This window comes from Ursus arctos, unplaced genomic scaffold (genome assembly GCF_023065955.2).
Source record: "Ursus arctos isolate Adak ecotype North America unplaced genomic scaffold, UrsArc2.0 scaffold_24, whole genome shotgun sequence".
Taxonomy (NCBI): domain Eukaryota; kingdom Metazoa; phylum Chordata; class Mammalia; order Carnivora; family Ursidae; genus Ursus; species Ursus arctos.
Genome location: NW_026622919.1, coordinates 29,012,281 through 29,028,003, shown reverse-complemented (window position 1 = coordinate 29,028,003; position 15,723 = coordinate 29,012,281). Strand labels below are relative to the sequence as shown.

The 15,723-nt window shown below is 42.0% G+C and overlaps 2 protein-coding genes across 2 annotated transcripts in view; one reads left to right on the top strand and one right to left on the bottom strand.

Moving 5' to 3' along the window:
- PCTP (phosphatidylcholine transfer protein) overlaps positions 1 to 15,723 on the bottom strand; it is a 200,324-nt gene that overhangs the window by 43,998 nt on the left and 140,603 nt on the right. The gene's annotated exons all lie outside the window — the stretch shown is intronic.
- On the top strand, positions 8,751 to 13,040 carry TMEM100 (transmembrane protein 100). The gene is made up of 2 exons (XM_048223949.2): positions 8,751 to 9,003; positions 10,435 to 13,040. Exon 2 carries the CDS (start codon positions 10,501 to 10,503, stop codon positions 10,903 to 10,905), a length of 405 nt encoding a protein of 134 aa, XP_048079906.1. The 5' UTR covers positions 8,751 to 9,003; positions 10,435 to 10,500; the 3' UTR covers positions 10,906 to 13,040.

Sequence of the window (15,723 nt, the reverse complement as noted above, 5' to 3'; positions counted from 1 at the left end):
GTGGCTGTTTTCATTGCACAACCAGAGTGGAGAGTCAGAGATGTTCATTTTGTTGTGGAAGTGATCCAAAACCTTACCCTGTGACCCTAGGAAAAAAGACCAAGTCAAACTGGAGCTATAAAGAAAGTTTTCCAAACTAAGTTTAACTTGGAAAATAAATACCAAGAAATAAGGGGAGAGAGGTTCTCCTGAGACTCCTGAGCCCATCAACTTGGAAGTCATCCAAAGTTATCGATGGCAGATTTACCAACCAAGCGCAAGTGGCCAGTTGGAGTTGAAAGTGAACTTGGGGGCCCCTCAAGACACCAACAGAAGAAACACTGTGTCCTTGTTCTGTGGCCACGCGCTGTCTTGGGATCATTAGTTTGACCAAGCTTTACAACTGCTTTTACAAAGACAATGATGCCTGTTTCCTGTATAGTTTATTCAAGTAAACAAAAAGGAGACAGCAAGGTACCATCTCCTCTCTGAGGCAAAACTTTAAAATTTTTATCTAAAGAAAGAAAGCAAGAGATCTGTTCTCTGCATTGTTCCATAAGATAAGCTTATAAGATAAATAGTTGTATTTTGAACTAAGTCCAGCTGGGCAAATGGTTCCTTTTCCCACTACCCACCCACGTTGTGGATATCAGATTGTTAGTGGATAAAAATGTTTTCAAACAGTTTCTTGAGCTGGCCCTACTCTCCATCAGTGGGCCCCTACAGAGTTTCTATGGGAAGGTGATTGCGTGTTTCTTCTAGGAAAACAATCATTTCAAAACTCGAGAGTTTATTTTGGATGACATATAAACTCCTGTAAGCAACAGAAAGTGTGCACATCAACTGAACACAGAAAAAATATTGCACAGGGATTAAGAGAGAAACTTTGGAGTCAAACAGGCTTTGAGTCTAACCCTGGACTCTACCATTTTCCAAATGGCGACTTCCCCAGGTGAGTCCCTTCACCTCTTCTTTTGTATAACGGGACTATTTCTAGCGTCGACCTCCTGGATTATACGTGAGTATTAGGTGAAATAATAAATCTATAAAAGGTGTATAGCATAAGGTAAGTGCTCAGTAAATATTTACGCTTATTATTAGGTGAAGCCTGTGGCTGGATCTACATGGTACCTACCATCCAAAGAATACTGAAAAAATGCCAGTAGTAATTGAATAATTAATGTACTTAGTGCTAAACAGCAGGTCACCTTTGAAATTATCCATTTGAATAATGTTCTGAGTTTCCAAGTTTATATCTGATTTCAACGTACATTCTTTTATTTGTTCATTTATTTGGCAAAGACTTTCTGAGCACACACAATTGCTGATACTATCCTTGAGGATGTGGGAGACTTCCCAGTCAACATGATCTTGGTAAACTCCAACATGAAGACTTGCTTACATTGCACGGGGACCAAACATGACATTTCTAAAGAAATCCACAGGGAACTTGGACTGCATTTTTTTTTTTTTTGCATTAGCTCAGGCGGATCATAAAATTAGTTCTTGGTAAGACAAAGGCTGCTCTCCACCTGTGATATGGGGAGATTGGAACTTTCTTACGTAGTCTTCTACATGAATAGACCCTTCTTCAGAGTAGTGATCAATGCAGGAGAAAACACTTTCATTCCCAGAAAACATCTGTGGGGTGATTTTCTTGTGGTGCACACTCATACAATAGGAATTGCTATTTATGTTCTTGTTTTCACAAAGTTTAAAACTGAACTTTAAAATGGGATCAGTGTATGCTTTGCACAGAGTCAGGATAACAAAAGGCTCGAATTGGAATTCTTAAAATACTGACTTTCTTGTTCTATGAAAAAAGTTAGCAATGTCAAGTCATGTGTGTATATTGTATATGTGTCAGCAATTGTGTGTATATGTGTGGAATGAAGTAAATTATAAATTCATTCATAATTTTAGCAGCAAATTTACCTGTGAGCTAATAACGACATTATTTGGCAATTCAGACAATGGTTCATGAACTAGCAGGCAGGCAAACACACCTCTCCACTGGAGAAGTGGCCAACTGTGCTAACAAAATGAAGCGTGCGTCCTCCCCCTACCTGCTCTTTGTCGTGGCCATCCCTTTCTGATGACAGCATCACCAAGCTGTTGATTACGTAGGCCTTAAAACCTTACAATTCCCTCTCTCTTGATAACCTCTCACACAGAAAATCCATTGCCAAGTTCTGCTGATTCTGCCTACTATGGTGTCTTCAGACCCACGTTTCCTAATATCAGGCCCCTAGCACCTTTCACCTGGACAGTCACAGAGGTTTCCTAACTGGTGTCCCAGTCATACTCTCTGACTTTCCCGTTTTTACTTTCCACATTCCATCTCACTCTCACACCAGGCTACTTGTGATAATGCAGAGAGCTAACCGTGCCATTCTGCTCAAAAAACACACTGTTCTCAGAATACAGTCCCAACTTGACATTGAGGCCATAATCTCACCATAAATTCTTTCCAGTCTTATTTGGACTGCTCTCTGTCTTCCCAGGTGCTCTACAAGTCAGCCACACAGGCTATTCCAAGCTGTCTGCAGAAGACTTGCACTTTTCTGAGCTATGTTTATATGCATCCTTCCACCTGGAATCACCCTCTCTCCTTCCCTACTTATAATACTCTCAATGTCTGCCTGCCACCAAGCTTTCCCTCCCACCTACACCAGACTGACTTGATGTTCCCTGGGTTTCCCATAGCAGTTTGCTATTCTCTCTAGTAAAAAGGTTACTCACATAGGTTGCCCTGTGGCTTTCCTGTCCTAGGCAATGAGCTCCCCGAGAGCAGAGACCATGGCTTTGTTTACTGGTTTGTTATCTTGTCAACTAGAGCATTAAATAAATCCCTGGCATCCGAGAAGAATATAGTAAATACCAGTGGAACTTAAATGTTCGTGAAAACACGGGAATGGCCTGGGTGACTTCTGAAATGTCCCTGCTGCCGTGGCATCTGGCACAGACTCACTGGTGCCAGGCCTGTGTCTCAGACCTCCCCAAATCTGTTTAGTAACACAGCTCAATTTCAAAACCCAGATGCATATGAGGCAACACACATGGTTTTATCATAACCAATAGGTATGCCTTCTCAAAACTCTTCTCCAAAACTAAACCTAGTGACAGACTATGTCATCCCAAACCCAAGAAAATGGGACTTCCTCTGAAGTTAGGAAGAGACACGCAACCTCATCAATAATCCTATGCAACATAGTCCTCCCAGCACAACACAGGAGAAAGTGGCACTTGAATCCTGGCTTTGCCTCTCTCCCTAGTAGTAGATCCTGGCCAAGTACTTAACCCTTTTGAGTTTCAGTTTCTCCATCAGTGAAATGAAAATACGAACACCTGAGATGGTGTCTGTGTTACGGGGGGTGCACACTAGACACCAGGCAGGTGTTGATGTGCTCCTCCCCTCTTCACTGAGAGTGTTGTGGGGGGTGGGGTGGGGGGAGGGGGGCAGCTCACAATGAAGGTGTCCAGGCTCTGGCCTTTAACCTGGGAACGGTGATGTCCTCTGAATCTTTGCTTCTACCCCGTGTTTCTGTTCTATACTCACATGGATTTAATGAGTTGCTGGTAGTTGGAAATTGACAAAACCCATTCGTGACAATTTACTTGACGTACCTCTTGCCCATATATAGAGAGCTTAAAGTCTATGGTTTCAACTGTATCTTTCATGATCTGGGGGAGGGCCAGCCCTCATGGGCCCATCCCATGTGGGTCATTTTAAGACCATCATGACACAACTGAGAGATGGCTAATCGGGTTGGAAGGATATAGATACAGAACAAAGGAAAACTAACTGACCCTTACAGGATGTCATAGATTAGTCATTTTTAGAAAATTTTACCTGCTGTAGGGTGGTTTCAAGTTCCCAGCACTAAACTGATGTTGAAGCCTAGAAATTATGTGCTGATCAGGAGTGGACTGAGGTCACACAATGGGCAAGACAAGGGACATTTCTCACCAGAGGCTGGGCAGGGGGGATTGCTTCTGTAAAAAGGCATAGTAGGACCCCATACTATCAAGTATCAAAGTGGCAAAGGAGTGAGCTCGTTCTCATCCCTTCCCTTTCTTCCCCTGGAAAAAAAGGCAAGTATGGTGGGCTTCCCACAAGCCCTTGAATACATGACCCATAGCCTACTAGGGAAGGCTGACCTGAGTGGTATGTATCTGTCTGGGAAAATGTCAGTCCAATTTGCTGTAACTCTTTACCTTTGAGGTTCCTCATCTTAGGACTCGAAAGAATAATATACCTAAATACAAAGGATTATGCAAGATACATGGGGATGTAGCATAGCAGTTTCAACGTATATTCGGATTTTGAAACAAGAAAATCAATTCTCATCTGAGGCTGGAGCGCCCACTAGCTCTTGCTGAAGTGAGAGGTGATTTACTCAGCCCTCCCTAAGGTTCCACTGTGTCATTTGATTTAGCAACTCTATTTTTTTTAATGTTTCTATGATCATTCATAGTTACTCAGAACAAAATGGGTAAGAGAATGGTGACAAGAATGTATATCTAAAAGATGTATCTTTTCCTTTTTATACTCACATGGACTTCATGAGTTTCTTGTAGTTGAAAATTGACCACCAAATAGAAAAATATATATTTATATCTAAGGCATACCCATTGCTCCTCTTGGTGCTATCAGATCTCTCTATTTAATGTCCTAGAGCTCAAAGAAAAGTGCCTGGGGAGTGGGGAATGGTGTGGAGAAGGCAGTAATAACATGACCTATTATCCAAAATGAACACACAAGAACAGATCACTTTCCAAAATGTTAGTGATTTCAGAACACAAATGCAGACACGCCCTTAAAAGAAGCATTGGAAAGGAGAAAAACTGGCCAGCCTCCCAAATCTCACTGAATCCAATTGGACTGGGTGATGACCCAGATCAAAGGCATGCAGTGATTGGATGGAGTGCCGGAAGGAACTGGCATCTTCAGAACTGCTGGAAATTAGCCAACTCAACCACACCAAGCAAAAGCAAACTGAAAGTAAATATGGGTGAGTAACTGAATACACATGGGGGTGCTCTTCACAAAATGCAAAGTTTGTGTGTTCCCAAAGGAGCAATTTCCAGGTCTTCAACAGCATAAAGTCAATGGCAAAAATCAAAATGCCCCCCCCTTCCAGCCCAGAGACTGAACCTTGGCTTCTATCAAAGAGAAAGGGGCGAAATCTCCTCTTTGTCATCACCATCTTCCCTGCCCTCCTCCGCTGCTGTATCCCCTGCACCTAAATAGCTTTGTTTCTAATTTCTGAGTGAAGATACGATTTTTCAAATTTGGGGAAATTCTCTCCAGATTAGCAAGCTCTGCTGTTTATGATGCTGCCTTTGGCGGAAAGGTTACATGTTGCAGGGTGCTTTCAATTTCCCAGCACGAGACTGATGTGAAAGCCTGGACATTATGTGCTGATTAGGAGTTCAGTTCCTCAGAGATGTGATTTTCCAGTAAACCATCATTTCCATGGTGCCTTGCCATCCTCGGATGAAGAGCGCTGATAAGACCACTACTGACTGGGACTTTAGGGAAAGGGTCCACACAAGGAACCACGTGCCATTTTCACCCTGAAATCCTCTTCAATTACTTCTCTTCTTACTGGCATGGTAGGACGAACGAGATTAGTTTACACCCCACTCCCCATGCCCACGTACCTCCCAAACCCCACACCTACCTGGAAGTATAAAACAAAGATGACAAATTCTTTTCTGCAGGTTCCAAGTAAGACCCAGGAATACCAGGATGGGGGCTTTGGGTAGGGAACATCTTGAAAATGAAAGTCTGAATGAGGCTCTAAAGACAGTAAAACAAAGCAGGACATTCTTTTCAAACTTGGTTCCCTTTTTAAAAATATGGATCACATTCTCATAGAGGGAAACAGAACAAAATGCAGCAGCACTTAAAGGATTTCCTCTCTCCAAGTTTTCTCCGGTCCCTTAATTGTGTTTAAGCCTTGTTGAGTACTTTGTTTACGGTCCCTAGTGTGGTGATTTGCATCCCCCTCTCTGGGTTGCTGTTGGCCGGAGCCCGCAGCTGTCTCAGTCCGATTCTGGCTGGGAAAGGTAAGAATCTTTGCCTTGCTTTTTGAAAAGATCTGGGAGAAAAATGTTGAACGCCTACACAGGGGTAGTAGGGGGTCGTGGGGGGCATCTACTTAATTCAGGCACTGGAAGCTTTCTGAAAAGTTTCCCAAACTTGAAAGAATGTCCTGGAGCCATGTGTTTTAAAAAGAACCAGAAAGATTTCTTCTCCTTCTGAAAGGCTTGCAGAAAGAAGACTGGTTCCATTGTGCATAAGATTTTGCATTTGGGGGCAGGTGTCCCTTAAGGAATTCCCAAGGGGGGTTAATATCTTACAGGCACAGTGGAAGCAGGTAAAAATATCCAGAGACATCAGGCATTGATCACTAGGAATTCTCCCTGAATTGCAATTCGAAGAGGTGAAAGTCAGTTGAGACTGCATGTGTCCATGGGTATAATGATTGGTGCCTATTCTTCGTATACAACTTGTTTTATCCCAAAGCTTTCTTCGTCTTTGTATTTATCAATACAAATCATCAGCTGCTACTTAGAGTCTGGAGATGTGTATCTGTGTACCTAGGCATGTGCACACTCTCTGTGAGGAGTTAGGGTGATGAGATGCCTGGAGCCTGGAAAGGCTGAAGAATGCTTTCGTGTTACAAGTAATGACAGACTTGCCCCTGGTCCCAGCACACAGATTCACTCACCGTCCCTTATTATAGATTCAGCCAAGGGCTCACTGCGGGAAAAGGGTGCCTCTGGTTTCTCTCTGGCGAAAGTTTGATTCGTGTACCTTTGATTTTGGTAATAGGGGAATATGATATTCAACAGGGTAAGGTGATATTGAGAGCTTCAGTGGGTTTACTGGATTCTTCTGGGGGGAAAGAGACCTATGCTAGAAAATGGAGAGGAACTGTGCCCAAAGCCCACAGTTTGGAGATGGGAGGGACTGATGCTCTTATAAGGAGCGTCCCCACAGCCTCTAATGTATGTAGCCAGCGGCCTCCATATCACCATCTTCCCAGGGCAATGTTGGCAAGTGCCGAGATGCCCTGATCTTAAGCATCCCTTATCTTTGACACCAAGTGACAGCATTTCTCCTGGATGATGGCTCTGTCTCCTGTGGCCTCACATTTTAAAAGGACAAGGATGACAGCTAGAAGGACCTCCAGGTAATCACCGTTCTCAGCACACTGGACTCCCCTGACTCGGTGAAGTCAGGCCTCAGACTTTTCAACTTTATTTATTTATTTATTTGTTTGTTTGTTTGTTTATTTATTTATAGATGAAGAAGCTCTCTCTCTGACTTTCCATTCTAAAAAAAAGGACTTCTGTTCCCTCCCCCTTTATGATAAAATCGTCAAGGTATTTTTACAAGATGCAGGATGCTATCTTAGAACAGAGGGGAGATGCCTGGGAACATCCAAGCCCTGCACCAATGTTAAAGAAATCTAACAACCCAGGAGAAAGAAGGGAACAAATATCTTCGGAGATTTAATTTACATTTGTAGATTTGCCATAGTAATTAAAACGAAGTTATTAAAACTTGTAGAGGTTAAAATATAGAGGATGGATAACTTTTAGCTACAGAATTTTAGGGATGAGCTTATAATAGTGTCCCAGTAGTTTCTCATTTTTCTCTCGAAAAGGCAATCTGGGGCTTTAAATTTTCAAATAGCTTATCTGTAAAAAAGTATAAACCTGTAAGGCCACTTGGGGAACGGGTGGATATAAACCCTTAACTTTACTATTTGAGAGTGTGATGCATCAAGCCATGTATACTTAAATGTTTAAAATATCTTGCTCCTAAAAGTGGACCAAGAAGCAGCAGATCGGCATCAGTCAGGAGCTTGTTACAGCCCTACTAAATCAGATTCTACATTTAACAAGCTTTCCACATGATTTATGTGCCCATTAAAGACTGCGGTTCAAACCAAGGGTTTCTTTCTTTCTGTGTGACCTTCGTGAGATTATTTAACCCCTCCGAGCCTCATTTATAAACTATTTATAAACTCATTTGTCAACTAGTGAGAATTAAAAGTTAATGCATGCACGCTTATGTGTCACAGCCACAGTGGGTGCTCTGTAAATGACAGCGATGATGGTGTTGATGATGGTGATGATAATTTCAGCCAAAAGTACTCAACCCCTAGCATGAGTAGTAAGTGATCGTGTTTAAATCAAGATGATTGGTTTCTCCCTCAACCATAAAGGTTTGCATTCCCGACCGTCATTCCTTAATTATCAATTAATATCAAACAAGGGAGGTTTTAAGCTTCAGATGGCCCCCCACACTTATAAATAAAGAATACTGGGGAAGCCTAGGAACATGGCTTTTTGCTGGCTTACAGGCTGAATTCAGCTGCCCTATGACTTCACAGCTGTTCCTGCTGCCCTAAAGTGTCTGTCCCTTCAGCTCTGTCCCCTCGGCTGGGTCTGCAACGCTGACTCTGGGATTTTCTTAGGAAAATGCCTGATGGGTGGGAGGACGATCTGGAGGTTAGCTGGGGAAAAAATGAGTAATGCAAAGCCGTCTAGTTAGTAAATGCTACAAGAGAAATAAAAGTAAAAGCTGGCTCCTGTCTCTGGGGACTCTAGAATGATTCTGACTTATCATGTCACTGAGCAGAGTTGGGTGAAGCCAAAACTCAATCTGCTGGCAAGGAAGAGAACGAAGAAAAAAAAAAAAAAAATGACAGGGAGGGGCAATCCGGAGGGGGAGGAAATAAAAAGAGAGAGAGGGAAAGACAAGCGTCATTTAGGAACGGAGGTAGAGCGAAAGAAGGAACTCCAGGGTCTGAAACCAACCATACAGCACAGTATTTTTCTATCTTTTCTTTTCCCCAGAGGAGATTCTTGTCCTGTCATTTTATTGACAGACGCGCTATTACAGGCTCTTTTCCCAGAAGTTGACCGAAGAAACCCAAGCGCTGCTATTTCTTCCCTCCCAAGTCCGGTGGCTCCCCTGCTAATGGACTGCTTTTCTCTGAGGTATGTGTGTGTCCTTTGGGGACAGATCTTCATTTGCAAGTTAGCTTATGTCGCAGCTTTTTTTGGGGGGGGGATTTATTTTGCTTTCCAACATCATCTCAAATATCCTTTCTCTGGCCTAATAATGATACTAGGGTATCACTGGACAGCAATGATTAATTTTGGTGACTAAAAATTACGTGCAAACAGGCAGTTCTAATATTTAGCTTTGTTGCACAGGGAGTAATATGTTGATTTGGGCTTGAATTTGCTTTCAGTGGATGCTTAATATGTTCCAAGTATTAATTTCCTTATAACAGCCTCAAGAACCTTCTTCTAAATTTCTTCAGTGACTGCAATTGCTCGATTCTTTAGCTGTTCCATCGCTTCTCAGGGACGAAAGAGAATGACGTAACATGTCTGAACAGCAGACAAGAGCATTCACTGATTTCTCCTAGGCAGCCTTTCAACCAGACGCTTTTGACCAAGAGTTTCAGATTTTGTCCTAAAGTGTTCTGGTTCAAAATATCCAGAAAGAAACATCGCAGCAAGGGCATGGGAAAATAAAGTCTAAAACTTTGCTGAATATCTTGCATGCTTATTTTTTTAATACATGTCATGGTCCGCATAGGATTGAAAGCCCTTGTTGAGTTCCATGGAAAATTTTGAATTCACAGCTCATTACTCTAATAGTTAATCTTATCTTTAATGTAAGAAAGTACAAAATTATATCCTACAAAATTAAATTGTTTTTCCCCTTACTTTTCCTCTTTCAAGTGGATTGGAAAGTATTGCCCCATTTCAGATCACAAATCCTGGTCTTATTGCTGCTCAATTTTTGCTGACCTGCACCCCCACCGCAGTCCCAGGACACATGTTGCACTGTTAAGTAGTAACAACAATAAAGACCTGCTGACGGTCATCTGCTATAGAAGAACATCATTCGTACACTGGCTGCTGGGCTTGACACTGATCTCGTAGGCAGTGAATGGGTGATAATTTGGAATGCATGTTATGCCTGAAAACATTGGCAGAGTCTAAATTGCGATGAGTTTTGGAACGGTCCATGCAAAGGATTGTTTATAGTGTATTCTGCCCATGAGGGAGGCTGTCTTTTGGATTAGGACTGAGACTTTTCCGTGCAGTTAGAGGAATGAGAAGCAATAGACAGAGTGGAAAGCCTTGTAAAAAACATTTGTAGATCGTCAGGGTATATTAAACACTGTAAAGTGCTTCCTGCTTTTTATATCTTCCCTTTTTTTTTATGGCTATCGCTTTATCTTGCTTTTTGCAAAGAGAATGCAAACAATCAGGGGAAAAAATATGAAAGTTGATTTTCACATGCATCAGTGCCTCCTAGAAAAGAACCCAGAGATGTTTCCCCAGCTCTTTACTTCTACTTACAGGGCTCACTCTGATACATTTACCTGATATGTTCTGTCTCCTCCACAGCTTCCACCCTGGAGAGAGCCCCCAGGTCTAGTCTGTGAACCCAGCTAGGAAACATTGCTAGCAAAAATGAATGAAGAGCCCATAAAGGAGATCCTGGGAACCCCAACGTCTTCCAAGCCCATGACAATGGAGAAGAGCCCCAACAGTGAAGCGGTGGTCACCACGGTCCCTTTGGTCAGTGAGATTCAGCTGACGGCTGCTACCGGGGGTGCTGAGCTCTCCTGTTACCGCTGCATCATCCCCTTCGCCGTGGTGGTCCTCATCGCGGGGATAGTGGTCACTGCTGTGGCTTACAGCTTCAATTCCCACGGCTCCATCATTTCCATCCTGGGTCTGGTCCTCCTGTCATCTGGACTTTTTTTGTTAGCCTCCAGTGCCTTGTGCTGGAAGGTGAGGCAGAGGAGCAAGAAAGCCAAGAGACGGGAGAGTCAGACAGCTCTTGTGGCAAATCAGAGAAGCTTGTTTGCCTAGGACTGAATGAGACTACATGGGATATGTGGCCTGAAAACCTTCCTCTTGCTGTGTCATCCAATTCACCCAGAACTAGAGTGGGAGAGGATGAACGGTGCATTGCAGCAGACCAGAGGGTTGGGGCGAATTGGTTGTGGGAGGGCAGAGGGGGTTCTGTTCGATGAAGAACCTACTTGTGTCTTCCTTAATGACAAACTTAACTCTAAGGGCTATTTCTAAGACTGAAAAATCAGCTTTTTCTCTGTATTAGACATTTGAGGGGTCATGGGAGGTGAACGGCGTTAGACAACGTTTGGTTCACCTTGGAAAGTAGCCAAGGAAAGATGAGAAAATAGTCATATAGTTCTGGCACACCAGCGACCTGCCTCAAAAAAAAAAAAATACAAAAACCCACACTTTTAAGAAGTTGTATCATAAAAAAATATTCTGCCAAGAGTCTAAATCACCTCGGACTTTGCATCCTTCTATGAAATTCTGTGAGAATTTTTTCTAATAAGTTGATTCTCTGGCATCTTTTTTTTTTTTCAATAACTCATCACTGGTGGTACTTTTTCTTAAGGAATAAACTAATTTTTTTATGTTTTAACATTGGACAGTTTTTGCTGAGTCAGAAGCTAAAAGGTAAAAGATGTAGCTACTAAATGACATGAGGGGTTAAATTAATATTAAAATAATCCAACCTAGCACTTTTGATGATTTTTATATAAAGTTTAATGTACATTTCATTCAAAATAATAAATACTTATTGCTGCTGAAATTTCTTAAATGCTAGTTGCTGTTACAGTTATGTTTACTGCAGTTCCAAATTGCCCATCTTCCCTTGCCTCACTGGCAATGTCTCAAATGTATTTCTCTCGAATGGGCATGTTGTTTCTCCCTAACTTATCTAGAAGATTTTTTATTTTTTATTGTATCATTCTTTCATGACTTGTGACGAATAATATTAATTATGTTCACTACGTTCTAAACAATTTCTATGCCATTAACGATTAGGAAATCAATGCCTGGAGTCAGGAATTTTATAATGTGTTATTAAATGTGTGTTATCGATTCAATCAGTTGGTTAAATATTTGCTTCACCTATTTTTGAACATCAACTATATGCCAGGCATTGTGTAGATTCTTAGGCTGCTAAACTGAGTTAGTTCTAATACAATGCAAATAAGATCACTGCTTGACTCCTGTGGATAGTGAGCTATTCTACACCCAGCTAGGACTCTACCTCAGAAGTCCCACCAGGGATATCCCTGGTCCATGTAGTTTAAACCACATGAAACAAATATGGGAAGATAGTGAGGCACGAAGTCTTCCTCAAACCTTGGAAATGCAAAGCAAAACAAAACAAACCTCACGTAGCACTTTGAAGAGAGACTGTTGCCTGGTGCCCAAGTAGTTTTGTTAAGGAGAGAAGCCTTGATGGCCTCGCTTGTCCTGGTTTTGAAGGTCAGATGGCGCAAGCCTGGAGTTGTTCACTATAGTAGAGTACACCACAATTATCTTAAATGCATGCACATCCACACTCCTCTGGGCCAAATGCAAGTATGTAGCGTCGGGTTGGTTTTAATTGGAGGGAGTCTGTGCTTTGACATGCCTCTTTTCTGCTCAGAATAGTCAAAGGCTCCCCATTGCTGATGAAGAAATTTCTTAGGCAAGTGTTCAAGGTTCTCCACTATCCGATCCAAACAGATGTATCCAGCTTTCACTTCACTCCAGCCGAAAACTCATGAGTAAGCCAGATCAGACTATTCGCCATTCTGAATCAGACTGTGGTTTCCTGCTTCCATGTATGTTCAACTTCTGTTCTCCCTCCTCCGTAATGCCATCCTGTCCCTCTCTGTCTCAACGTCTCCAAATCCTGCTTCTCATTAGAGCCCCAGCCTAAATGCAACCCCTTCCTAAAAAGCCTTCCCTTTTATCTCAAAATAATTACTCCTTTGAAGTCTTTACTTATTTATTCTCTGACGGCACCTTTCATTTTCTACCATGTTGGTGGCATAAGTGTTTTATCCTCTTCCGAATCTCCTTAGAAGAGATGATGTCTTTTTTTTTTTAACCCTCACGTAATGCCAAATAAAACATCTTGTACAGAGCAGGTACTCAATAAATGTTTGCTAAATGAACTAAAGAATGAAAAATCAGAAAGTGAGTGTTTTATCTAGAATCACAGTCCATTTATTTTACTCTCTTAAAATATTTTAGTTCTCAACTCTCCCCGAATAGGTCATCCTACTCCGCCCTGCCTCAACTGTAAGCAACAGGTGTAGGTGAGTATTCACTACTTTCGTACTTCTCTAGCCACACCTGCCCTTCAAAATGCTTGATTAAGTAAACTCATGAATGATTTCAGGCCACCAGGGGGCCTCATGCTGCTACCTGAATCCCAAAGGAAACACTGGAATGACAAATTATAACAACTGAAATGGAATCATATCTGGACATAGCAATATCTCTCCTAAATGTGAGGAGTTAGGGAAGATTCTCCACTGAGCCCACTACTACTCTCCTCCCTAAGCCACTTCACAATGGCTACACCTGGGTCCTCTAGTCAATAGAAGAGCCCCGTCTGGGAGCCGTTAGTCCCATTAAAGGATACACACCTCTGCAAAGGCACAAAGATTGTACTGTGAATTCTAACTCCCATGAGGGTGAACTATGATATCACAATTATTTCATAACATATGTCTTTACTGGGCAAGGTTTGTCTTTTCAAATGGTTTTGTTATATAGTGATAAGCAGATATGGAATGCATGCATAAGCATGACGCAGGTACATATGTATTAAAAAAATAACCTGGCCCCATCCTGGAGCATCGGAAACCAGCTGTATCACCCAGCGGGATAACCTGAAACCCCACACATCCTGGGTCACACAAGAACAACTTTTGACCTCATCCTGTGCAGGTCTCTACCTACGTGAGAATCACAGCCACCCAGGTGACCCTGTGCTTCCCACCTCACTGTCTTGGTGAATCTTGGGAATCTTGCCTAGAGAAGATGATCAAGGCCATATGGATCACGCAGGTGGCTGAAGCCCAGGAGAGCCAGATCACAAATCCTCAAACCTACCTCTTTGTATCATCACCACTCATAAAAGGGGGTGGGGGGAGATCTCCTAGGAAGTATTATGGTTTTGAACGCAGAAGATTTGATTATAAATATCCCAGTTCTCCTGTTAAACTAATCAGATGACCTTGAGCAGTTAAGCCTCATCTTTAAAATAAGGTTGATTTTTAAGAAATTATTTAGATTTTGTAAACTATAAAGTACTACATAATTGCTATTTATGGTAATATCTAACATTGACTTTAACTTCTTTCTCTACTTATTATCCCAACATGTCATTAAGCATCAAGCAGCCCCCTGTTTTGGTTAATTGACTTTAATCAGTCACTTTGTTTAACCTTGACATTATCCATAAAGGCTTTCTAGACCCAAAATAATCTGAGGAAAGCTCCTGTTCCAAAGATGAATCGTCACTTACATTTCCTTAATATTGTTACAATTTTCAGTGCTTTAACATACATTGGAAATACTGTAAAGGTATATGTAATATGGACATTCAATTAGGTGCCCTCAACATAAAAGAGATTAGGAGAGTAAGAAATCCTCCCCACCCCACCCCCACCCCCAGTGCTGCCATTCAAGCCAGTCTTGTCCTAGGCTGCCCCACAGAAAGGAAGACTAAAGGCAGAAACCTAAAGAGAAACAAAAGAAATATACTCCTAGTGCCTGGCTTTTGAGCTTCCAAGGGCATCCCAGTGATTTAGGGCTTATCTACAGAATTGTCAAGGGTAGTTTGTTTATAGTTGATTTTTATATTACTCCTTGACTTTAGTACTTAATCTTGTATACAACAGTATTCAACTGTACCTGATAGTACCCAACATTCTCCATCACACTTTGAGGCTGGAAGGGCATGTGTCCACCCAGCTCTTTGGAGGAGCAAACCACAGTGAGAGAGAATAAGTGACTTGTTCAGTCAAGGTCTCACAGCCAGGACCAAAATGTTGACCAGATATTGTAGTTATCCCAGATATATGCCAAGCCATAACCTATCATTTCCAGAATGTCTCTTTAGAAAAGGAAGACAATAAAGGTGTTCTGACACGGACTTTTGAAAAATCCTTCTTGAAGTATAATGTACATGGAGAAAAGCGTACAACTCAATGAATTTCACGAATGTGTGGAGCTAAAACCCAGATGAAGAAACTAAATGCAGCAGCTTCCCAAGTACCCCTTAAATCTACTTCCAGTTGTTCTCTTTCTGGGGGGACACTATTCTCACCTCTAACACGTAGAGTAGTTTTGCTCATTTTTTAACTTTATATAAATGGAATCATACAAAGTCTATTCTTTGTGCCTGGCTTCTTGATGTGCCATCACTTCCAAGATTAGTTTATAAAGACATTGAGGCTTTTGCCTTGATCTCTCTCTCTCTCTCTTGCCTTGCTCTGGTAGAAGCCCTCTGCTATGTCATGAGGACACTCAGGAAGCTGTGGAGAGGCCTATGTGGTGAGGAATTAAGGCCTCCAGCTAACAGCCAGAGAGGAGCTGAGACCTACCAGCAACTACCTCAGTGAACTTAGAAGTGGATCCTCCCACAGTGGAATCTTCTGATGACTGTATCCCCAGCTGGCAGCCTCATTAAAACCTCCTAAGATACTTTCAGCCAGAACCACCCAGTCAGGGCTGAATTCTATGATATTTGTGGGCCCTAGGCACTTTTGTCTTCATGGGCCCTTTCTTTCACTTGAAAGAAAAGAAAAAGAAAGAAAGAAGAATGAAAGAGAGAAGGAAGGAAGGAAGGAAGGAAGGAAG

Coding starts and splice junctions, on each gene's coding strand:
- TMEM100 (XM_048223949.2), top strand. CDS start 10,501: ATGAATGAAGAGCCCATAAAGGAGATCCTGGGAACCCCAACGTCTTCC.